Raw genomic sequence first — 27,570 nt, forward strand, 5'->3', positions numbered from 1 at the left:
AGGGATTAGAAAGAATCTACCATATATCGAAATTGATTACTATAAAACAGATTCAGTCTTCATATCAACCTTTTTTAAAGAAAATGCTTAAAGAAAGTCTTTTCTACAATAGATGGTATATTCATATTTTTATAATATAAAAGTTTCACTTAGAAATAAAATTAAGTAACAGAAACTTAATATCTTTGATTTTTGAATATAAATACCTTATTCAGGTTACATTGATTTTTAATTGGAAATTTTTTTATAATAATATAAATATTTTTTATTCTTATTTATGCAGTATAGCATTTAATAAGATAACCCCAGTTAATAAATCACAGAAAACAATCTGAATAAGTGAAACTATTTTAAAAACAAATTAATGCTGAGATGATTAAAATCAAACACAAATACAATTCGAGGAAGTGTCTATTTAAGATTTATATTTCACTTTCTAATGTCATAATGTACATTTAAATTGAAAATAATATATCATAAATATGACAGAAAATGCAAGGAGTGATCTTCTATAAGACGCACAAAATGTGTTTCCATTACTGATGTCGCAGTGAATGTCAGAAGACTTCAAATCTATCACAGAGATAGTAACATTAGTATTGAGGACTGAACATTTAGTCTTTCTAGCTACACTGTTGACATACAGCATCGCTTCGGTACTGAGCATGTGGACATGGAATGTTTCTCGGAGCCATCTTCGTAACCATTTTCCCATCCATAGAAGTTCACAAGAGCAAATCCATGGATTATCTTCCAGTAAGACACCACCTACAAGAGAACGGAGCTATTTGAATATTGAAAGAATTCATAATATTCCTTATTATATCTTAGCAGAATCCGATATTAAATTATCGGGCATCAACAAATTCAAGCATAATGAATGCGATCGGACATTATTTAGACAAAATATGAACTTGAACTTGAACTATTTTTTTCGGGATAATAACCGAGTAGAAAAAATTTGAAATTGTAGAATATTTTTATAGATTTTTTTCCCCTTTTGCTACGCGAAATTTTTTGCAACGCCTCTCCCCCCCCCCTCCTTACTCACGACAAAGTTTTCAAAAGATTTTTTGGTAGAAACTTCAAAAAAATAATATAATATGGATTTGAAATTTTGGCCAGTTACTTTCTCCCGTATAATACCTAAGTTAATGAAATTCCAAAATTTTTGCACAAATTTTAAAATGATAATAATATTTTTAATTAAAGAAATTATTGCTAATTTATTTTAGCTATTATAACATTTTAACTCCTCAACATTATTTCATTTGCAGATCTTTATTACCTATAACATTCTAATTTAAACTTTTCCTTTTAGATTGATAGTCTTTTCTTCTAATTCCGGTATTTCTCTTCTTCCGAAAAACCGGTATTTCTCTTCTTTACCTCCCTCATCCTGTCTTATGTCTGGATACATGATGTATTGGCATACAATCAGATTCTGAAATTTTACGGAATTTTGGACGAGCAATTATACAACTTATAGAAAAAACGCCATTATATGTATTTTCTTTCACATTTTTGATGTTTTTATTGATAGATCTGTTCTATAAGAACATTCAATGAATTCCAACTGCATAACACAGTATTTCTAGTACTTAAATATTTCTATGGTCCGAAACAACAATACGTTTCCTGAAACTCGGTCTCAATATGTTCCTGGGATCGCGGTGGCTTGTTGGTAAGTTTCGTCTTCGAAACAGAGGGTTCCGGGTTCGAGATCCGATTCCACGAATGCTGATCTGGTGCACGTTGAATCCATCATGTCCAAATCTCCTCCCTTTGGCGTGATGTGAAAGTTTGGAGAGGAGACGCCAGATCAGGTGTCCTTCTCGTCATCTGACCGCAGTTCAAAATTACGAGATCCGTCCCAAAAAAACTTTAAAAATGGGACGTTAATATGATTAAACTAAATTCAATATGTTCCTTTAAAAATTTCATTGGCAAAGTGTACTCTAAAACCCCACGAACAATGGTGGTAATTCATTCTGAATTATTTCGTGTCAAACGCGGAGTAGAAATTTGATTTTGGTATCTATTGCAAGAAAAGGATGTCCTCTCTCAGGAAAACACTAAGCAAAGAGCAATCATACAGTAAAATCATGTGCAATTATGTTTATCATGTGACTTTCAGATCTTGCAACTTCCGAATAACAGTGATGAATTTCTGACGAAGTAAACTAGGCAGCTACCTAGGAGCTGGACGAGCTAGGAGGAGCTGGCTAAAAGGAGGTCTCAACAGATCATAAAAGAATATTTTCCTAATTTCCAGGTAAATAAATTTGTAAAAATTACAAATTATATAAATTATAAATAAAGTATTAGGTTAGTATCAACACAAATTATATAAATTATAAATAAAGTATTAGGATAGTATCAACACTTATTCAAGTATATTTGGTCAGGTTCTAATATGTTTCAATACATTCATTTAGTAATAAGAATATTTAACAATTTTCCTTTAACATTATTGTGTACAAACATGGAATCCGGGTAGCCTGCAGTGATAAGAAATAAATAAAAACACAAACATTTTCACAAAGTTAATAAAATAAAAATTAATCTAAAATAAGACTAACATGTGAAAAATACATTGTAAAATGTATTATTAAATAGACCAGTTTATTAGTAGAATACTTCATATTGTGCACTTCTTAAGGCCACGAAAAATCTAAATCCGCCATTGTTAAAGAAGCAGACCACCTTCGTAGCACACATTTATTATATAATATTGAATGATATTAAACAATATTTGCAATATTGTATAACGCTGTATTGTATTAAAGGATATCATATAATGTTAAACAATAATATACAATATTGTGCAACAGTATGTGCTACCTGGGTAATTGGAAAAGAAATTAATAATTTAAAGAAACTGTCAGGGTTTCATTGATTAATTCCAAAAATGAATTATAGATCGAAACAATACAAATTTGTTAATCAACGTTATTTCAAATTCTGGTAACCTCTTTCGAAACTAATTAAATTTTGCAAATGGTGCAGTTGCGTTTATTTAAATCAAGACAGAAAAATTATTCAAATAGTTTAATGTTTTTTTATCATACCTCCCGTATAATTACCATCACTTTTTTTTAATCTCTTGTTAACACAACACATATACTTATGATATATCCACAATGTTGTCCGATGCTCTGAATGCCATACAATTGTGTGAAGATATTCTGACTCCAGGTATCACATCCTGTTGTACGTTATACAATATTGTGCGATGTTATATTATAACATTTAATATTCAACAATATTATTGGTTATTGTAAATATTGTTTAATATCATACAATGTTGTGTATTATATATGTGCTACTAGGACAGCATTCTCAGGTAATATAGAATGTTGTACAATATTGTACAATACTGTGCTATATTATATTATTAAATATTCAACAATAATATACAACATTGAGAATATTGTTTAATATCGTATAATATATGTGTGTTACTGTGGTTGTTGGACATTTTCTGCTGTTGAACATAATTTGGTGGGGACATAAATTTTAATAGAAACCTTATTATAAACACGAAGAAACCCAAACACATGCCTACCTAATATGTGCTGAGTTTGATCAACATCAAGTCCATTTCTAGTAAATTCTGCCAACACTTCTTTAGTCATTGTCATCAGCTGGTTGTTCCTTAGATCCAGAGTTAGAAATCTCACATCACTGAGGTACCTCAGTAAACCAGCAGGGAATTCGGATATCATAGTTCCTTTAATCCTGATGGTCAGTTCATGGGTAGACAGGCCAGAGAAAGCATCTGGGAATATCCTTCGTAAATTGTAACCGGTTATAACCAGTTCTCGTAATTTTGTACCAAAGGCACTTTGAATCTGGTGCGATAATGAGGATTCTTCTATGTTTATCGTAACGCCGCGGAGGGCTGAGGCATGAGAAAGAATATCTTGGAGACGAAACGAACGAACTGAAGCATAAGAATCTGTTTTGAAGGAAGTCAGAAACCTGAAATATTTAAAAAAATGGAAAAGGGGAATCAGAAAGTAATAATACAAAGCACTGTCTTCATCTCTACTATTAATAAAGGAGAGTATATATGTATATGGCACTCTACAAGAGATCATTTTACCTAAAGCTATCTCTATTGGCACAAGATATCTGAAATTATTGTTGCGATATCTTCTGGATATCGTACTGCATTCAGAATAAAAAATTTAAACTCGTGAACTAAAAAATTAAAACTGAATTGAACAACATTGTGGTTTCCTCATAGAATATTTTATGCTAATAGAGGTCAAGTTTGACACAAACATTCTTTGGAATATGGAAATTAGCACCTAGAGCGGGATTTTAAGAATTTCAATTAGAATTTTAAATAATTAAATATCAAGCTAGATTTTAGTGTTTATCCTCGACAATTCTAGAAAATATTAATGCACAAAGTCAATCTTTATATAATTTAAAAATGTAAAAATAATTCTTTTTAATGATATTAATTCAGATGCTGTAAATTTGTTTTTAAAGTTTTCACAAGTCTTAAATTTAACGGAATTTTCAGTAATAGATTTCATTGTTGTAATGAAGCTAACACTGTTATCTTTTTTTCATCAAAATTAAATTACGTGATTTTTTTTCTGTTATTGAAAGCTAATATCTGTTTATTATCTGTGCTGTTTACAAGGAAAATCAGGAAATGAAATAACTTGACCACAAAAGACAATGTGCAGTTAAGAGGTGGATTCTCCGAATAACTTGGTTTAAGGAGTAGCAATTTAGCGTTAAAAGTTGCAGATTACTGACTGTCATGTCCTATTGTATCTTTGTATTCTCGGGGCTATGGTGCCACATGATAAGTATTGTTTATGCTATTAGAGATACATGATAAATTCCAAATTTATACTGATTTGTCGAATTTCAATTATATCATATAAACAATAATTGACTCCTCTGAAATTTCTAATTAAAATTAAAATTTGTTATTTCAATTATGGAAAGTGTAAGATAGCGAAGTTGCAAACCATGCTTATACGTAACGCTTAAAAGTTTCACACAAGTATTGGGAAAGAATGAAGAATCTAAATTAATGACTTAATAAAAAATTTTAAAAACTCGCTTTTTCTTAACGTATTTAAAAATAAAAACTCCTTTCTTTACTCCCAAATATTTAATTTAAAAATCTTTCGCTACATTTTAGTATACAATAAAAATGCATTTTAATTATTATTTTTTATAAAAATAAAAAAATATATATATTTTTATCAAAGGTTTTCAGATAGGAACAAAAACGCAAAAGAATGAAATACTGATAGAAATATTTTTGAATAAATTGATATTTTAATCACTTATATAACATATTACAATTTTTAATGAATTTTTGGGGAATTTTCTTTCTTATGATATTCATTGTAGTTTGTCTTCCTTATTGCAATTTTCTTTCAATACCTTACTTATGATTTTGCCCCCTTTCACCCCCTTCTCCGGGAATTTGATCACTTTTTTTAAACCTTTTTTTAGCACACCAATAAAAGGACATTTAAAAATTTTATTATTAGCTTTTATTGTAACATTTTAAGGCAATGTGTATATATAAGTTACCGTCAAAGACCGAAATCTGGAGAATGTCCACAATCAGAGGTGAATGTCAATATATACCAAATACCTCTGTAAAAAAACCAATATTTTATTATGTTCTTATATATTCGGACTATCATGGCGTATGTTGACAATCACCATGCACTGATGGTGAATGTTGAAAAAATTATTTTTGTTACGTTTTTAAATCATATTTTATTATTAAAACGTATGAATGATATGTGTCAAAATAGGAGAAAGCTATAGTAATTAAACTATTAAGCTTAAAGCTAATAAAATAATAGTAATTAAACTATTAAACTTAAAGCTAATAAAATTAAAGTAATTAAACTATTAAACTTAAAGCTATAATATTCAACTTAATTATGTGATTGACGTTATACTATCTTATTTGTTACAACAATACAAACTATTATGGTACTTTGAATTGCACAAGAGTCCCTTGCTTTTACAATTGCATTTAGTAGTGAAACATTTTTTTTCAATGACAGCATGTATGGCCTTGCCCTCCACTTCTCGAATTAGCTGCAGCGGCCTCTCTCAGCGACATTTTTTGAGAAGAAATCTCATCTATGGAAAGTAACTTTTCTTTACAAATTACAAACTGATTACGGGTATAAATCTGCTTGAGGGTACCATTTTTGTTTGCTAATTTATAAAAGTTGGAGTTTTCTATTCCAACAACAACCGCCAACACATTTCAGGCATCTGTACGACCACGATCGACATCAGGGACTTGTATTCGCACAGTGGTGTCGTCTCTCCGTGGACATCAGCGTTTCGTTTCGATATCCACTTCAGCATGTCGGTGATTGTCGACATATACCGGTGATAGGTCGAATATATAAGAATATAATAAAATATTCGGTCTATTACTGAGATATTTGGTATATTTTAACATTCACCTGTGAGTGTCGACATTCTCCAATTTCGGACATTCACGGTAACATATATAATATAGAAAATTGGGTAAAATATAAATATTATTTACTCAATAATTTAATAGTTTCAATTTATATAATAATTTAATTTTATTGTTACATTTTAAGACAGTATCTATACATATATATAATATTAAAAAATTGGGTAAAATATAAATATTATTGAATCTCACAATGTGTTTATCTGAAATTCACGACCAGATAGCGCCCATCGTATGGCAATGGAATTTTAATCAATTGGTTATAAAAGCATTAAAATAATATTATATATTTCATCCAAAAGTTTGTAAAAAAATTCAGAATTCATGTACATCTGGAAAGAAGTGAAAAATATTATCAAAAAATTCCATTTTTACAAACTTGAATCAAGTCAAGTTAGATTAAACAATCAAACAAACAAACAAAAAACGTTTACATTTTCTTACGAACCTTAAGCCATGGAGAGCTCTTGGATCCAACCATTTTAAAGGAAGTCTCCTAATGTCCAAATTCTGAAGTCTTTCCAAGTTAGCAAAACTATTCACTCTCAAACTAGGAATCGGATTATTTGACATGTCCAGTTCCCTCAGCTTGTTTATCTTCTTCCAAAGATGGGATGGGACATCTTTCAAGAAGTTACCGGCCAGGTCCAAACAGGCCAGCTGATTGGAAAATTTTAGGACATGATTGGATATGTTGTAAAAGAAGTTGTCCTTGAGTGAAAGCACGAGTAAATTAGGCAATACCAGAGTTGGAAGTGACATCAGGCTGCAATTTTTTACATGTAGCGCATGCAAATGATTTGAATATTTGAGTGATGTTTCCTTGAATGTACTTTTCAGTTCGTTATGCGAAAGATCTAGTTCGAGAAGGTGACTTAAACCTTTAAAGCTCAGCTCATGCAGCGTTGTTATTTGATTGGAAGACAAATTCAAGGTTTGAATTTTATTGGATATAGTGAACATTTCCGGAAGCAAGTTTGTTATTCTATTGGATGATATGTCTAGAAATTTGAAAGAGTTTCTCACTGGTCCAATAGCAGTCACGGGAATTGTTGTTAGAAAGTTGTGAGAAATGTTTAATCTTTCTAACTTGGTTCCTGTAAAAGCATTATCAGGAAGTGAAGTTATTTTGTTGTGACTCAGATCTAAAATTCGCAAGCTCTGCATTTCCCTGAAAGATTTGTCTTCAATTACAGGTATGGCATTGTGATCTAATGCCAGAATTTGCACATTAGGGCAACAGCGAGAGACGAATGATGTGTAAGAATGGATATTATTATGAGACAAATGCAAAATCTGTAATTTAGGAAAAAAACTACCTGATAAATTTGATATCTTATTATAAGATAAAAATAAGCATTGTAAATCATTTGATATAGAAGCTGAAAACATTCGAGGTACCTCAATTATTTTGTTATTTGTTAAATCTAAAGATTTGAGGTTCAACTTGCAAGAAGTTGTACTGTTTCCAAGAGACAAAATCTCTATGAAGTTATTCGATAAATTAATATTCATTGGCGATGTATTGCCTTCAAATATATCCAGAGAAAATAAGTGTAGATTGTTGTCTTGTAAATACACATTTGATAATTTACTTAAATTATAAAAAGCAGATGACTCTATAGACCTTATGTGATTATTAGATAAAACAACACTATGTAAATTTGAACAATTAGTGAATGCCCAACTTTCAATAACCTGTATTTTATTGTTGAATAAAAAAATCTGTGAAGCAGAATGCATATTTTGGAATGAATAGCATTTCAAGTTGTTTATTCTATTATTACTAATGTGTATAGAATTAAGTCGATTGTATTTTGCTCTAAGAAATATATCGCTTGGTAATTTCTTTATGTTATTGCTACTGATATCAAAGTGTATCAAACGTTTTAATTGATTAATAAAAGAAAATGAAATTATTGTGATATCATTATTATCAAGCAAAAGCCATTCTAAATTTTCTAATGGTTTTATGAATACATCAATCGGATAATTTTGGCGACCGAATGCAGAACTTAACTCTAAAACTTCTAAAGAATGGCGAAGAGGTAGGAAAACAGATTTATCCAAATGAGCAAGATTGTTGAAGGACAGCTTTAACTCCCGAAGTTTCTTTAAATGATATAAAGCTCTGTGAGACAAATGAACCATTTTATTATTGGCTAAACTCAACGTAGTCAGCGTATGACTCCAACCCTTGAAATCATTTTCATTTACACTTTTTATTCTGTTATCTTGCAAACTTAATCGCGTTAATCTCATGAGTGGCTGCAGAGCAATAGTTGGCACACTTGTAAAACTATTTCCAGATAAATCGAGGACTTCCAGAGTGTTTCTGGTGGTTTGAAAGTCCTCTTTGTGCAGCTTCTTCAAGTAATTCCCCTTCAATGACAAGAAAAGTAAAGATTTAAGATCTCTCGCCGGCGCAGGAAATTCAACCATCAAATTGAAACTGAGATCTAAATTTGTAAGTGTCACTTCTACTCCAGAGAAGGCGTCAGAATGAAGGTTTAACAACCGGTTGTTCGTTATAGATAATCTCTGAAGTTGCGTGTTCTTGAATACTCTGGCAGGAACCGATTTTATAAAGTTGAAATCCAGACACAATTCCCTTATAGTAAATGATCCATTGAAGATACAGTCTTGGAGATATGTCAGCAAGTTGTTAGACAGATCTAATTTCTCTAGTTTGGTAGTATGCATATGGAAAGGACATGGGAGTTTTCTGATCACATTATTAGATAAGTACAAATATCGGAGATTTTTCAAAGTATAAATGGCATGTAGAGGCACAGTTTTAAGTAGATTGTTTGCAAGAGACAGCGATGAGAGTCCATCTGGAAAAGAGCTGCCATCCACATCGTGAATATAGTTTCCTTTCAAATCTAGTAACGTGAGGTTAGTGAAGTGGGTAAAGGCACTTTCTTTGATACTGATGATATTATTATCATTTAAAAACAAATTTTTCAAGACCGCTTTGAATTTCAAGTGTGACCACTGGCTGATGTGGATACTAGTTAGCAAATTTCCTTGCAAGTTCAGCCACTGAAGGTTATTCAGCAGCCTCAGAGCTCCAAAAGGCACCTCTGTGAGTTGATTATGACTTAAGTCTAGTGTAGTCAAAAGATTTTCCAATCCATGGAATGCTTTCGGCAAGATCTGGACAATGTTGTTTTGCATCAAATGCAAGGACGCCACGTTAGTACCCTCAAATAAGTTATTATCTAGCACAGAAATAGCTGAACGAATAACAGTCACCTGAAAAAAGAAAAATAGATATTAAGATTCTTTTATTTATAACAAACAAGTTCTTTTTTTATATATAACCAGTTCTCTTACAACGAATTGCGGTTTCTGTATAACATGGTGCAAAAATATTTAGAGCCCTTCTGAAATAAATCCTTAGATGCAATTTGCGATTTTGATTTATCGCCAAATGAGTTCAATATGGAACAGAAGGGTTCATTTGAATCACTTCTTAGATATATTAAAAACTGTATTTGAAGAAAATGTATGTCATCTCAGAAACAATTTTTCTAGTTTGATTACTTAGATGTACTTTAATATACCTTTCACTTATATCTTAGTAAATTGCTATTTTCTGATAAAAGTTTTACGATAACTTTCTTTCCTGTGTAAGAAATCATTAAATTATTTATTGAAACGTATTAACTGTATATATAATAACTTAGTTTGTTACATCTGGCTTGTTTGAAAATATTTACTCTGTATTTTTACTGTAAGTATTTGAAATTTTTACAGACATATATGAATGTAGACATATATAATATAAAACATACATATATAACATAAAAAAACAGACATGTATTTAGCAGGTAGAACGATTTTTATGTGCTAAAGTTCTTTTTCTGTATAATGTTTTTTATATATTTTTTAAATATATAGTCTATATAATTATTTTATATATTTTTTTAAATATATGATCCATATAATTTTTTTAATATATTTTTTAAATATATGAATCAAAAGCAACATGGGAGAAAAGTTATAAAAAAGTCGTCAAATTCTTTATTCTTTTTAAAAATTTTTTATTCCTTCAATCAATTTGATGTCATCAATATTGTTGTCTATCCTTGTGGAACTGAACTTTTCCATTTGGTTCAGTTTGATTAATAGAGTTTAATATATCTTCTTGAACTTCGTACTTACCTGCTTTGTGCATAGTTCAAACTCTATAGACATTGCGATGTCATCAAAATACAGCCGAGTGAATAGGCCAAATTTGTCTTTTAAATTTGTTTATTTATAACATCACATTCGGACAAAACACAACATAAAAACATTCACAACATATAAACAATAGGAAATTCATACATTACAATATTTGTAAATCTATTCCCACGACCATTATTTTAATCCACAAGATAGAACACCATCACCAGGCATCAATGCCTTTTACTTTCAACACCACCTAACACAACACAACATCACATAGCACAACACCACGGTGACTCCCGCCGAAAAAAAAATCTCCGTCTGCCAAACGTACTACCGGTGTGGTGTCATCACATTTTTTATCTACATCAACACGGTGCTGCCATCTATCTTCTGGCAATTTTCCGGTCAAATTCTTTACAATATCATAGTTAAGCAGGGGTACGAAATTTGCTCTTTCTCTCTCTATAGGTGGAATGAAACAATTGAGATATTCATGCGATTTCACAATATATATATATGCACTAGGGTTACTTAACGTTTCCAGAAAGAGGATTTCCTTTAATGAAAATTTTATAGCGACCCAAATTTAGAAAATAGAAATGATGCAGATTATTTATTAATTTATTATGATAATAATTATGAATTAAAAAAGTTTTTTAATGATTTTTCAATAAAATAATTTAAAACTGGATTTTCTCTTCTAATCTATCCTGCAGGTATTGTAAATTCGAAAATGAGATCATTAACAAGAATATTTCCGCATTCATTTAGAATCGTGTTGTTAGGTTATGTGACATTAAATCGTGCAAGTTCGCCACTACCTATTCAAACTGTGTCAAGCATACAGGTTCTGGTGGTTATGACCCACAGTTCTAAGTACGAAAACAATATATTTTTTTTTAGAAATCTCTAAAAGAAAAGTATTAGATATTCAAATATGTGATAATGATGCTCACGATGATGGTTTTTTTTTTTTTTTTTGTATCGGAGTGCTGTTGTACTACAGAAAATATTTGTGTGAACGACAGAATATGTTATCACAAGTGAAATTTTGTTGGAATCCTGTTTTAGTATTGTCTTTAATTTAAATTACTGACAGTGATAGGAAATGACCATTTCCTGCACAGTATAACAAAATTTTGATAACTGAAAGTAATTTTAGAAATGTTAAAATTTAAGATTTAAATGAAAGTGTTAGAAATGAATGGGTTGCTGGGAAAGATTTGCAGGAAGAACTCACTTGGTATATGTCTCCCAGAGGCAACTTGGGGAAGTTGGCAAACGGCACCGATCGACACACGACGTCGTGGTGTGATTTCCTGCACGTGCACAGCGGATTCCAGTCGCATGGTTCGGCGGATTTTGTTCCGGCTTGCAGAATGAAAATGGTTGCCAAAGTAATCAACAAACGTGTCATCTATATAAACAAATCAAACAAAATCAGCTTTTAAACAAAACTTTTCAGTGTATTGAAAAAACAGATGTATTCTATTTTATATATTTTCCACTTTTTAGTCTAAAATTTATAATTCGTTGTTATGATAAAATCTAAAAATGAATTTTTCAATCCAATTTATTATGACGTAGCACCATGGATAAAAAATAAAAAAAAGCTAAATTAAATCTATCGATGAGCTTATAATTAGTTTTTGAAAATATTAAAATAATGTATTTTCATCAAGAATACACAAATACGTGAAATTTTAAAATTCTAATATATTAAAAAGAAGTGAGACATTTACACTTAACACCACAACACACCTCCGTTTTAGCCCTTCTGGCGTTAGCTCATGTGGCCTCTTTTCGGTTTGGTATAGATATAGGTGGACTTTATTTAAAAAAAATTACACAGCAATCAATTTGAAAGAAACAAACAAATGACAAAAAAAAAGAATAGATATAACATAACAAAACAATGGCAAGAACTAGAAAGAAAAATATCTGGAGTACAATAAAACTGGACGAATGAACTTAATAATGCACAGTATGAATGAAAAAAAATAAAGCAATTATAAAAATTAGGTACTTGAGTAGACTTAAGTATATATTATGAACAGAATGCAATGTACATTAAATAATGCACGGAAAGAGTTAAAAGAGTTAATCTAATTGAAATAATTCTCCATGATCAGTTAGGAATCTAATCATGTTTATGATTCTTTTTTTTGGGGGGGGGGAGATGAATTATTAAGCACTCTTTTGTATCAAAGACTTTCTAGCAAAGATGCAGGGTTTTTGGAGGTGCCATGAAAGAGTAAAAGGGTAGGATGTCGCAAGAAGTGAGAAATTGATCACAAATTCTATATATACAAGCAAATGTCAGGCAAAACAAAAGAAAGAAAAATTAATCTTTTTGAATTGAATTCTAGATGACGTCATTTCTGTGAAATCAATTTTTAGCTGAACTAACGCATTAATTGATAACTAAGAATTTTAAAATTATTGAATTGAAAAATTTAATTAATAATTCTAAAATTATTAATTAAAATTATTCGCATTGCTGATCTCGATATCCAAAAATTGGGGAAAATTCCACAGTTCTAACAAATGGGAAAGTGGGCTAAAAACTAATTACAAAATTCTTACCTTTCAAGCATGAAACATGCGAAGGTAAATGAAAGGTGTGAAAAAAGAATAAAATATGAAGTGTTTTTTTCTTTCGAAAGCATTAATTAATCAAGAAAATCAATAATAGATTTTGAAATGAGAAGCAAATCTATGGAAGTTGATAATTTTCTACGTACCATGAAAGAGCTTTATAATTTTTTTACTCATCATAGTTTTCCTCTGTTTTTGTAGCATACGTCACAGAAAGGATTTCCTACAAAGATAATAATTTCTCATATAATATTTCGATAGTACAAAGAATATTTTTAAAAAAAATCTGTTCTGAAAATAAAGAAAAATATGAAAAAAACTTCCTTATATGGAATATAAGGATTTTCACAAGAGTAAATTTAAGTTTCAATAAGTTTTAAATGGAATTTTCTTTTTTTATCCTTACATTGTTTATTATTTCCTTTACATTGGATTCCTTTGTTATTAAGTTATAACAATTAATTGAGACAAAAAGGCTTAAATTTTTATTTTCTTGATTTTTTATGTATCTCTTTTTATAAAGAGAGATAATGATCTTTAAAAACTTACAAATTTTCATTTGAAAAACTAAGTTTTACAATTGAAAACTAAAAGCACAAGACTTAGAAAATTAAATTAATTTAAACTAAACCTTTCATTAATAAAAATAGAAAAATTAAGGGTTTAATTAGTTGTCACAAAAACTTTATTAAAACGCTACTTATATTTTAATATTTGTGAATAAAATTTTATTACGCTTTGTATGTAAAAAGAAAATCTTTAATATTAGCATTCAATGAACTCCCAACTAATACGTAAACAAACGTTTTTTTAAGTAACGCATTCTTATTGCAAAAGCTTATTTTATATAAAAGATTATGTTAAAAAAATCTTTCCACGGTCTGCAATTTTATTTTTAATATTTAATCCTTCGAATTCTTTTCAAAATCAATTAAAAATAAGTAGCCCAATGAAAATTAAAAAAAAAAAAAGTCTGATAAAAGTATCCAAAAATAAAAATAAAACAGTTAAAGTCTCATCGTTGCCTAGCAACGAAGTATCTATTAGATATCGTTTTCAATATTGTCTGCATCTATTCATTTATTTATTAAATTTCGAAAAATTAATAAAAAAATGAAGGGAGAACTAAACGGAAATGAAACTGAAATCATTGAAAGGGTAAAACTGTGAATTTTAAAATGATATAAAACTATTTCTTGTGAAATAATTTTCTGAGGTTTTTACCGAAAAGTGATAAAAGTTCAGATAATTTCTAATTGGTTGAATATTTTAGAAATCTTTGTACTTTGAAAAGTTGAGACTATTCTTTCTCTTTTTAAAAAAAATAAATGTGAAAAATTTATTTGAATTTTATCCACTTACTCAGGATATGTGAAACATATATACATAACCATAATGAATTATATTTATTAAGATTATACTTGGAATGCCTTTAAACATTAATTACTCTAACATAGTGCAAAATTTTTCAATTTTTCATAATTCTGTATTGACTTTACTTTTGTGTTCGCTGTTTTAAACGTTGAATGGAAATTAATAATCGTATGACTTCATTTCTCTTTCTAGCTTATTGTACTTAGAGAAATTCGTGTCTGAAGAACTAGCCACTGTTCGTCAAAGATTTTTCATCTGCCCTTCAGCAGTTTGCTTTCCAAACTTTACAAATCAAACATATTCCAAATGTAGGTATCAAATTGAATCATGGGGAAAATTTAATTATCAGAAGATTGTAAACATATCATTGTAACTAATTCTTCGAAAAAATAAAGAGGTCTTTCTTGAGCGTCTTCTATTGCAAATGATTCATTGTAACAATCACAAGTTGCATCGTCAAAAAAAATAGATCTTTAATCAATATTATTTAAGAAATTACATAATATTTATATAAAAATTATTTTAAAGCATAAAAATTGTTTAAATCATTGTTTTATAAAATATAATTTCAAGGAATAATGCTATCTAAATTAAATTTTATTTCATGCTACATGGTATATTTCAAATTAAATTAATTGATATATTTTCATATTTGCCGACATTAATTTCATTTCTCATTTTCTCATTAGATATAAATTATTTAATTTATTTTCAATAAGAAAATAATGCATTAAAATCTGACTAAAGCTATAAAAATTATAGCAATATATCCCTTACATTTATTGTATATAATACATTTAATTAAACTTTTTAATTATACTTTGTCAATACATTCTAAATTCTAGAAAGAATGAAGAAAAATGAAAATTACGAAAAAATAATAGAGGAGAAAGAATTTTGAAATAACATGCTTTCTTATTTTCCATTCTTATGCTTTTAAAAGAATGAAGAAACAAAAATGTTTAACAGTTTAGAAGAAAGAAAGTAAGGAATATTTTTTATTTATATTTTTAAAATAGAATCTATGAAAAAGTAATAGAATGTATACTTTATATTTAAAATCTAAATCCCAATTTCTCTTAAGTTCTTTATATTTGAGATATTTCTAATAAAAAATTCAAAATAAAAAGTTTTATTATATTTTATGTGGTAAAATTTCTGTTGTATAGATAAACTTTTAAACGTTTTTTGAATACCTGAAATTTTACAAATATTGGGCTAATTAAGCAAACGATATTATCTTAAAAATTTAAAATTAGCATATTACTGGCCTTTTTTTTATTGAAAATCTTTTTATTAAATTTTAGTTTAAAAATACCTAGCATTGACGACTCGTGAAAAAAAATTTAAGTAGTTTAGCTATATTTAATTTATATTTAACTTAATAAAAAGGATATTAAAATTCTATTTACTTCTAAGTATCTTTAAAAAATTAGTTTTTCAAGTGGAAATGTTTGCTTCAAAGTTGTAAGTCTTAAAATGCTAAAATAATTATGAATATTGACGGTTATCGTGTAACATCTGTAAATCACGTGCTTAATGCACTGTTTTACAAATTATGCACTTAGTGTTGTGAAATTTTATACGCATATTTATTAAAATATAAATTTGTCGAATCTCTTAAAAAAACTTTTAAAACAAAATGTATTATTTTTAAAAAATTAGAAGATATATAATTTTTAAAAATTTTAAAATATTCCAGGCGACTTATTTTTATAAGAAATTTATATTTTTCTGAACTGAAACTGACTTTTAATTATCTAAAAAGTTCGAAATTTAAAATACATATCTTACTTTCTTTTAATATTTAACCGAAATCTTTACTATCAATTTTATTTAATTTTTACAAAAATTAAGATACTTGGAATATTTTAAGGATAGCTAAATCAAATTGCAAAAATCATTTTGAGAAAAATTATTTTTTACTTTTAGAGAATACTTTTTTTTTAACTCTAAACATTTCAAATTTTCATTTTGTTTAACAATACATTTTCTAACACTATTTTAATTGAATATGAAAATATATTTTGATGAAGAAACGATAAAAATAAAGCTTCATGTTTTCGTCTATATTTGCTTATATCAAAGTTCACTTTTCCCTTAAAAATGATAAGCATTGATTAGAACATTTAATGGTTCGATAATAATTTAAAACGTTAGGCTAAAATAATTATAAAAAGTAAAAAAAAATCAAAATGGATTTCAGTTCAAAATAATAAAAATATAGTTTCATTTAATCAGTCAGAATAAGTTTTTAAAATTTACATTTTCCACAAGAAGTCAATTAAAAACATTCAAAGTAAAACATAAAATATAAAAAAGGGGGGTAGATTGATTATTTGATAACTCTTTTGTATTTTTCTTTAAATTAACTGATCTAAATTTAGAATAAGTATATGAATCTATATCCTTTCTGCATTAAATATTTCATTCAAAATTGTTATTTATATCAAATAAGATTGGAGTAAAAAAAATATTGTAAAAACTGTTCGATTAATCTTTGAATTGAATAATCCCTTACCATTTTCGTTATTTGCGAATTATATTTAAAAAGCAAAAATTATTTACCTGTTAAAATTAATTTCATTTTGGCATCAATGATATTTCCAATTCTTAACTGCCAACAATAAGGAAAGATAACTAAAACTCTACCGTTAGCAAGAAAATATGAAGTCCGGTTCTCAAGAATCCGGTCGGATTGTTGCATCCGGCAGAGAGAGGCGTTCCGAGAGAGTATGATCTCTGAGAAGAATCGGGAGGAGAGTAATCAGCAGTTTCACTCACCAGGGGGCACTAAATTTTATCTGCTCAATACTTTTACGACTTCTAGGGCAGTTTAAATAATGTGCTAAATTTCGAGAATTTTTTAACTCCAAAACTGTGCAAAATATAAGTAGGCAATAAATCTATGAAAAGTAATTATTTCAAAATGCATCAGTGAGATCGAACATCTTTAATTATTTGCAAACTTCTAACATGTCTACTTCCGATAAACTCGTTTTAATTCAAAAAATAATCAAGTTTATTAAATAGTGCCTATCTGATTTCCATTTTATTTCTTCTAAGATTTTCGAAATATTTTTTAAAAAAGGATTAAAAAGGATTGAATTTTCTAATATGAAAAAATTATAGCATGATCATATTTAAGCTTTTAATCATCTGTTTTGTCTTCGTTAGGCTTGATTGCATCAACTGCTGCATTCTGTGCGTAATAATTTTTAAACCAGAATAGCGTCACTAAACAGAAATAGCGTCACTATAAAAACATTAACATGTTAAAAATCATCTTGTGTTTTGAAATCTTTTAAAGCAATACTTAGTTAAAAATTCTGTAACTTTGTATTTCAATTTGCGTAATTGTGCGAAAATCATTTACCTTTTGATTAACAAATGGGGAGAAGTTGTAGTAAAAAAATTAGGGGTACGCATAATAAATAAAAAGAATATGCATAATAGATACTTGTTTATTGTGACGGCCTTCGGGTTTTATCGCCAAATAATCAAGATAGTATATCGTTAAGATGGTTGCATTATGTATTAGGGAGCTCGGCTATATTGGCATAATCTGAAATCGCCAAGTAAATCTGGGTCCATAAAAAGAACAAGTATTGTACATTATATTTATGTGTTCTTAGAAATTTATTTGAATTTAATTAATTGTTAGAAATTTTTGCATTACTCAAGTAAAACATTTGTATATGTATTTAGATCTCTTAAGTGCCAATGAAAACTCATGTTGCTTCTTAGTGACGGCGCCGAATAAAGAGCTAAAATGTTCACATTAATTATTCTTAATCATGATATTTCGTTGCACGCGTTTCTGTAAAGAAAAAGTATTGTTAGTAAAATTATGCATAAAACTAATTTTTAAAATTTTGTTAAAGAAGAAAATTGCACCGAAATAAAATTAATCTGAATAAAAAGTTATTATTCAAAGTTATGTAAAAGTTGTTTTTGTTCAGTAAAAGCTACAGAAAGAAAATCTTAAATTTTAGATGAATTTTTAACTAAACAAATCTTATTAAATTTTTTAAAAACCCTCCTTATTCAGCAAGTAATAATTCTACCGAATTTGATGGCTCTAGGCATAGCTATCTGACCTGTAGAGTGTTTTGATTGATTTTTGCATCTCGTATTTCACCATTTTAAGATAGTATGTCAGCCTACATTTCACATTATTTCACATAAAGACATTTTCATGCTAAAATCATTCTGGTCACGTCTTAACTTTAAGAGATTATTTAAATATTTCATAACGAAATCAAAGTATATATGTAGAATTTAGTTTCGATTCATGTTAATTATATAATTCATAATTATCGTTTATTAATTGTAGGAATGTCATATAATTGAACTGATTATCGATATAGAATTTTAGAATTCGATCGGTAAAAGTTGGAATTGCTGGTAAATTTCCAATTCAAATGAATTTCAAAATATTTTGGGAATCTATTGTCGAATTAAGTTCGATATAATTTCTGTGTTAAAAAAATCGCATTTATCATCAATTATTCGTCATTATCAAATGAAAAGCTTTTAAGCGCTTATTTTAACATTAATAATGAAATCAAAAAATCTATACATAGAATTTATTATCAATTCGTATCATTTCATATTATAAATATATAACTCATAATAATCGTTTGCTAATTGTTTGAAAAATATGGAACTTATTTGATTATCAATATATAATTTTAGAGTTCGATCAATAAAAAATTCGAAGGGCTTTAGAATTTTCATCCAGATTAATTATAAAGTATTTTTGTAATTTGTAGTCGAATTCTGTGTGAAAGAAAAATATATTTATCATTAAAAAAATAAATTTCACTTGTTTAATATATTATAAATTATTAGAGTAGCTAGGAAAATTACAAAAAGAAAAAGAAAAAAATGAAAAGCGAGAACTGTTGATTTTTAATCATAAGCTGAATATAATGAAAGCCTTACGATATAATGAGAAATTATTGGAGTTAATAATAACTTTATTAAAAAATGGTCATAATATTAAAGTCTTTATTTGTACCCACGAGATTTATCAAGTAAGCAAATTATAAAGTCTTTGTCCGAGAGAAGTTTTCAGCATATTCTACAGTAACTTTCCTTTGAATCTTAGTTGTCGAAATGAAACCGTAACCATAAAAAAACTGGATTTAAACGGAAAATTAAATAATTTTTTCACAATTGTTTTATATAAAGATAAGATGACGAATATATTTGATATAAACTCAAAAATAAAAGTAGAAAGTTAATTCGAGTTAGAAATTGTTAGAAGTTAATAAATGTATCCGTGTATTAAAGAATCAATTTTCATTAAATTGCTGGTAAATAGTGCCTGGCATCAATTTTATGTCTAATATATCATGTTACTTAAAAACATGAAGCATGAGGTTTTAAGCAATTATTATTATATATTAGTTTACAAAGACTTTAGTAATGTCCATAATCATTCATGTTGTATTCAATCAAGATTTAATTAAATTTCAAATATTAGTTGAAAAACTATAAGGCGAAAAGAAATATTAGCAAAGTTTCTTTTCGATGTTGATAGATAGGAAGTATTCTAGCAAAGCATAAAAAAAAGCATCAAACACCTCAAAAATGAATGTTGAAACCACGCCAGATGCATATGCACAAAGTGATCTCACCTAATATGAAACTAAAGATTAAAATGTCTTTAATGATATTTCACGAGTGTCAGTTTTTTATTATTAAGTAAATATTTTAATATAATAAAGTTTATTAGATGAATACTATCTATAAATGACGCCATGCGACTTACTGCGTGATACATAAATTGCACAGACATACTACAGAGTAGATTTTGGACAGTGGGTTACTATATTCAGTACGTATTTGCTTCTAAATTAGTAGCTACTCACTAAGAAAGAACATTTAAAAGTTTTTATTAGATTTTTAATTGCTTAAAAGTTTTAACGCTTTACTTCAATAGAGACAATCATTGCACAAGATCAATTTTTTTTACATCATTTTAAAATTTAGAAATCAGCTTTCCAATGTAATCAATTTTATTTCCAATCACTTTTTTTTATTTAAACTATGTTTAAAGATTATTTGATTTTAAATATTATCTTTTACATTTTAAAGTGACGTAAAAATAATTTGTGTACAATTATAGGTTCCGAAGCTATTGAGCGAAACATTGCAATTTTGATTAATTTTTAATTAAAAATACAAATTAAATTTTGAAAACTCCTTTCTTAGAGAGCTCCTACTAACAAAAAAAAATTACCAGCGGAAATAGGTAGTTAAAACTAATGTACCATTAGTAATTAATACTAATGTACCAATCATGTTAGAAATAATTTATTTAAAAGCTGTCGGCTTTCTTCATATAAATACATTCCACAAATGAGTTTGATCAAATCAAAGTATGATTTTTTCACAAGCAAAAAATTTATTTGAGAATGGCCAAATTTTATTTTATTTTTTCATTTTATGCCATGTCTAATAACTTATTGAGATATTCGTTTCCTCTGTGTGAGGAGTTTAGCTCATTATATGAAAACGTATCCAATTTCACCCTCTGTTTTATATATAGAGATTGAAAAGAGAAAAAGAAGATTATGCCAATCAAAACATTAACAAAAATATAAAAGAAATAGTAATGTGTATATAATAGAAATAGTAATGTTAAAATATTTTATAACTTGCAATTCGATTTAAACTGCATTTCATTGATTTGGGAATTTAATCATTTTTTTTCTCAATATTCTATTGTTATAGTGAGGGTGTTGTGATTTTCTAATGAACTGCCCGGTTTTAAATATAAGATTTTTAATCTACACAAGCACAGCTACACTACAAAATTTACAAACACACATAGACAATTAGGTTAAAGTAAACAGTATGGTGGAGGGATTCCACCGGTTCCAGCCGAAAGCAGTCGGTGTTATCGCAAGGGTTGCGCACAGGGAAAAAGTCGACCTTAGGATGCAGGTCTCCCATTCAACTGCTTGTCTGTAAACGCCACAAGGAGCTTCTGAAAAGCGCCAAAAGGGGGCGCTCTCTGCTCAAGGGGGAAAAAAGGTGCTACATTGTGCAATTCAAAAGCACAAACATATTAAAACATTCTCGAATATAATTTTTTAAAGTTTTGTTAGTGAACAGAGTCAAATCTTTAATTTCTTCAATTTTTATTGTTTAAATACTCAATCTGTGAAACTTGAACTCCTGATTTATTAAAAGTGCATAAAAATAATGTTGGCATTAGTGGGAAATCTAAAACTAACGGAATTTAAATGAAAAAAAAAAACACTGCTTGAAAAATTCCGCAGTTTTTTGTGATAAGTAAAAGTTGTTCGATTGGATACCAAATAAATGAGAAATGTTCATAAACCAAGCCTCGTTTTTATAAATAATTAATTTAAACTGCTTATTATCTGTTATGGTTCGGAAAATTATTCGTTTCTGAAAAATTATGTATTGGACTTTTGACTAATTTTTTTAAGTCTAATTTAATTTAAAATAGATTAATTTCTAGATAGAAATGAAAGAAAAGTATAATAATAATATATAAAAATTAAAAACGTAAAACAAAAGTCTCAAAAAATAAGTATAACAATAATGAAATTTTTAGCACCTTTCACAAACAAGAAAACTTGTGGAATGAATGTTCTCACCTTATGCATGCTCACCTTAGCTTGCAAATTCAGATAAAGCATTTAAAATTTACAAAAACTCATCAATTAAAGAACAATAGCTTTTGAAAGAAAGCTATATTTAGTAATGAAAGAAAACTCGACATTTTTGGCAGTGACAGCCATCATACTGTATGGAGAAAGCCTAATACTGCTTTGGATCCAAAACATTTACATCCTACAGGTAAACATGGTGGTGACTAAGTCATGATTTCAAGTTGCATGGCTTTATCCAGGGTAAGAAATTTAATTCTTATAGATGGATATACTTGGATTTACTTGGATATACTTCGCTGCAATCTAAAGAAAAGTGATAAAAATTTGAGTTTAGATGGAAATTTCATTTTCCGGTAGGACAACGACCCCAAAAAGAATGCTCGTAACGTCAAGATGTGGTGTCTTTTTCATTGTAAACAGCAGTTACATACACTACCACAGTACCCCAACATTAACGCTATAAAATATTCGTGGGCCATTCTCTAAAAAGGGGTCCAAAAACACAAAATTTAAAACAAAAATTATTTAAAATAAGTGTTTCAAGAAGAATGGGGTAAAATATCTTCAGATACCGCCAAAAATGGGTCGAATCGGTACCATGACGTTCAGACACCATTATTGGAGCCAAAAGACATTCAACTTAACAGTGGTACTTCTTTCTATGCGAGACATTGCAAAAATTTCATTGGTGTACTCACAATTTTTTTGAACCAAAAATCTGTGTATGTTCATTTTAACTGCTTCTGAAATTTTTCAATTTAGAATTTTTTAGTTGATTTTTCTTTATTTTTACTCTAAATTAAACCATGTGTTATGTGTAAAAATACAAATATTTTTGCACTTTTCGGTAATGTGTTATTTATATTGAAAGGCGGATTTATCAAATAAAAGTAAGGTGTACTCTCAATTTTTTAAGCCTCTGTATATATTAACGTTTGAGATCGACTTTGTAAAAATATGACAGTTTTCCGTTTCCTTTTTAACATTTACTAAAACATAAAAATGTCTGTATAAACTGAAACAAAAAATTCTTATAGCGTTTGAAGCTAAATATCGTTTGCAACTTGATAAAAATCATATTTTGCCTTTCATTTGATTGATTGATTTTTTAAAAAAAGTATTGCTGTATTGTAGTATTTTTTATTGATAAAGATTAGAATTATCAAACTTAATTAAAATTTAAAAAATGATGATTAAAACTATTTATTTATTAATTTTAGTTGTCTTTTCAAACGGTTATTCTTTTGAAAAAAATTAATGTAATTTATTACTGTTTAAAATAGTCTGCAAGTTCACTATAAAATAATCCTAATGGAAGGATTTTTTAAAGTTCGCTGTAAATTTTATAAGCCTTATATTTTAGATATATATTAAACTATGCATCTTTCATAAAAAGTTATTAGATTTTCTCTTTTCTAGATTTATACTATTTATTATCATTAATATATATTTTATATTTTTATCTTCCAAGTTCATCATTTTGAAATGTATTTTACTTATTTGTAAAACTCAATATTCAATTTTCAACTATCTGCATTTCTACAAAATTGAGCTATTGTCGTAGTGTCAATAAGAAAATACCAATCTAAAGTTTTGAATTCTGGGTGATTATTTTTCTTTTCAGAATCTAAATCTGTCGCCAGCTTACTGAAACTGTCCAATCGAGTTTTCGAAACACTTAAGAACACAGGGAAAAAATAATAAAAACCAAAAACTTCTTCCTTTTGTCCCTGGAGAAATTTCGAAGTTTCTTCCCAACTATCTGTACAGTAGACATCAGAGGTGACAAATGGATATGACGAAAAAGTGAGGTCCATTTCTAAATCTAATATCGTCTAGTGCCCTACAATGGCGGCCGTATATTTTCCGTTGCGACATCAAGTTAATTATATTTTTCGAACTTCTAGAAAATTCTTTTGACTCCTATAAATAATTATTTTTATCAGATCTGACGATGAAATAAAACAACTGAAAATGGACTTCAACGAAGAAGTTGTAGTATTCCTTATGAGAGAGTATGCGAGAAAGTTTTGGGAGGACCACTGCTACTGTGGGTTATTTTTTATTATTAGTATGCTCACTTTTACACAAGCAGATAATCTTCGCTTATAAGGATTTAATAAAAAATCAGGCACAGATCTGCTGAGTTCGTGATAAAAATATATGACAAATTTCATTTATCAATCTTGATATTATATTCGCCTGCACAAAAAAAATTGCAAACATAGATTTCGATAAATTTATGCAAAATTTAACAGGCGAACAAATCGAAGGAAAAATATTTCACCTTTGTATTTTAACTTAATTTCAGCATACAGTTTTTTAACAAAAAGTCAGTTGTCAAACGCATTTAAACTAGCTTCATTTTAATGCAACTGGCGAAAACAAGAAGAAAAGTAAAAATCATCGTTGCGTAAGTACAAAAAATTATGCATGCATTAAAAAAAACTCTCCAAGAAGAAGAAAGAATATATTTTATGCTCTTCACATATTTTATTTTGAAAATTTACTTTCTTAAATCATTTATTTTCACAGAAACAAAAACTATTTCTTCATTCATGTCGTTTTTTGGTTTAATGGAATTTTTGTGGGTAAAAAAAAGCACGCATTTCGTTTCAGTTTAATTGAGCTGTTTTGTAAAATAATGCTTTTTTTATTACTAATTCCCGAAATAAGTTGTTTGGATCTTTTCATATCGCTCAGAATGAAAAACTAATGAATTTTTATCTTTTAAATCGCATCCACTTTAATGTTCTGTTCCATCACAATCGTTCTGATTCTTTTTTTTTTTTTCATTTTGTTCGTGGCATTAACTTTCATGGTTTTATTAATACGTGGAGAGAGTAACTTTTTCGGCATAATAGAATTTATTGCATGTACTTTGGAATATTAATTTATTACTGAGCGCTTTGTGCAGATTTTATTCTTTAATCTTCTGTTTTATTATAGATATGGTAGCCTAAGACGGCTAGTTTTTTCACCGGGGATATTGGTAATATTTAATTCTAGTTAAATCATTTAGTTATATTTTCATATCTATGATTTTGACAAGAGGTCAGGCATTAAACTGAGTTTATTTAATTGTCTTAAATTTCTTTTCTACTTAGAGTAGGTGAGTTTTTTAATATCGAAAAGTCCCATGACGTTATAGCGCTATTTAAAACGTAAATTCCCGTTTCATCTATCTTCTAAATTTTTCAGTATTTCAAATTCGCTTTTTCATTCATCTTATAAATTACAGATATCAAACAGAATATTGCTTCTTTAGCTTTCAACAATTGAAGAAAATCGCGCGATTAAATGCTTGATAATAAATACAAAACAACAAATTACTTTTACAATTAAAAATATTTATAAAAATTTGCCGAAATTCAGAAAAAGTGTACCGCTTATAAATAATATCAATAAACAGAAATTATTAAAATATTGAAAAGGTGTAAAATTTATTTTTGTGCAATAATATTTTCGAAAACAGCAAAATTCAACTAAACTTTTAAATAATTAAAATTTTATTTAAAATTTCAAAATAATCACTCCGAAATTCACATTCTCCTTATCCAAGATAAATATGTGCCAAATTTTTTAGCTGTAGGTCGACCAGTCTGACTTGTAGCGTGTCAAACACACTCACACACACAGAATCCAGACACACTCATCTTAGTTATTATTAAAGATAAAGGGTATATTTCAAGAGAGAAATAATATTTTTGTTGATTTATGTATTTAATTATATAATATATTGTATATATTTAATTGACGTAACGTAAAAAACATAATAAGTATTAAGAACATTTACTGCTAAAAAGAATTTAAAAATATTAATTTATAGCAAAATAAATAGAATCTTTTTCCTATTTATATACTTTCTCTCTTTAGTGTAAGTGAGAGTAGCATGATGAAATGGAATTAATTCATATGGCACCACAGCCGTACGTGTTGATTATCTTCTTGTCCGTTGTTTTGTTCTATTTATTTGGAACTGTTGCACTCAATTTTCTATTGTTTCTCTATTCTAAATTTCAAAATTAAATTGATGAAAAGCATTTAAATGTAGTGTTAACCGTATACTACAAGAAAGACTTTATTTTAAAAACACATACGAATGAAATCGTTTGCAATTTTTTTTTTTTTTGTGAAATATTTTCAAAATTAATGGAAACCTCTGTAATGTTCAGTGTTTTATTTCTTAATATTATCTGAAAACCAACTTATTTTTATTGACAGAAGAATTTTAACTTTGTCATTTTTTCGAAATAGAGAATTTTATGGAGCAAAGAATATTCTGTAAAATTTATGCCGCCATTTAATATTTACTATAAAATATTTAAATTGTTGCTAAAAGCTTTCAAAGATTGCTTTTTATGATTGCTTATCCAAACCAAAAGTGTTTGAGTGGCGTAAAAGCAAATATAGAATCCATCACAGATGAATCAAGTTCTGTAAGCAAACCATCTACTTCTACTTATCATCAATATCCGAACACGAATATACAAACGATATTTAGTTATTGTCGGTTATCAATCAGAGGGATTATTCAACAAGATCGTGTATCGAAAAAGACCTGAAATGGGGTGAGATAAATCCACTTTTTCACAACAATATTGCCCTTCTCAAAGCCACATTTAATATTTGTAAATTCTTAAGTTGAAAAATCAACCTATAAGGCTCCTTAATATGACATGATATAGCACCGTGTGACTTTAAAAAAAAATCTCGTAGATAAAACTGCTTCTTCATGACCGCTATATGTGTCTATTGATACAATAAAAATGCACATGTTACTTGTTTGACAATTTTACTCACACGGGACTGCTCTCGGTCATTAAGAGCGGGTAGTCGGCCACTGCATTGTCAATGGTGGGAAATTACGCCTGAAATTAGGTATTTTCGGTACACTCTTGACACTGTGGATATCAGAATGTTGAATTCCTTAACTATTTCTAAAATGGAATGTCCCGTGTGTTTAATTTCATCTACCATTCATCGTTCAAAGTCTATTAATTCACAACATGTGATCTAATCACACAATGAACTTTTTCATGTGAATCAATTTAATACAAGTAAAAACCCTATTAATGCACTGCTAATTTATTACTGCTGTTTGTGTATATACATATCGCAAATATATATGATTCCATGACTTCTGTCACCTTAGTGTATTCAGTAGAAGAAATGAAGAATTCAGGTAAAAAACTGTTTCATTGATTTCATTTGTAAGGTAGGCCATCACAAATATTTACTGAAGGACAACTGAACTTCAAAATTTCCATA

General features: G+C 28.2%; 1 protein-coding gene across 1 annotated transcript; it reads right to left on the reverse strand.

Annotated features, from left to right (window-relative positions):
* Positions 1-404: 404 nt before the first annotated feature.
* On the reverse strand, positions 405-17,353 carry LOC129985299 (chaoptin-like). Its single transcript, XM_056095275.1, has 6 exons — positions 17,213-17,353; positions 13,417-13,493; positions 11,913-12,089; positions 6,942-9,751; positions 3,569-3,984; positions 405-768 (listed from the first exon to the last, which is right to left on the reverse strand). The coding sequence occupies exons 2-6, from the start codon at positions 13,417-13,419 to the stop codon at positions 443-445; spliced, it is 3,732 nt and encodes a 1,243-aa protein (XP_055951250.1). The 5' UTR covers positions 13,420-13,493; positions 17,213-17,353; the 3' UTR covers positions 405-442.
* Between the last annotated feature and the right edge of the window lie 10,217 nt (positions 17,354-27,570).

The sequence above is a fragment of the Argiope bruennichi genome, chromosome 9 (assembly GCF_947563725.1).
Source record: "Argiope bruennichi chromosome 9, qqArgBrue1.1, whole genome shotgun sequence".
In the NCBI taxonomy this organism is placed as follows: domain Eukaryota; kingdom Metazoa; phylum Arthropoda; class Arachnida; order Araneae; family Araneidae; genus Argiope; species Argiope bruennichi.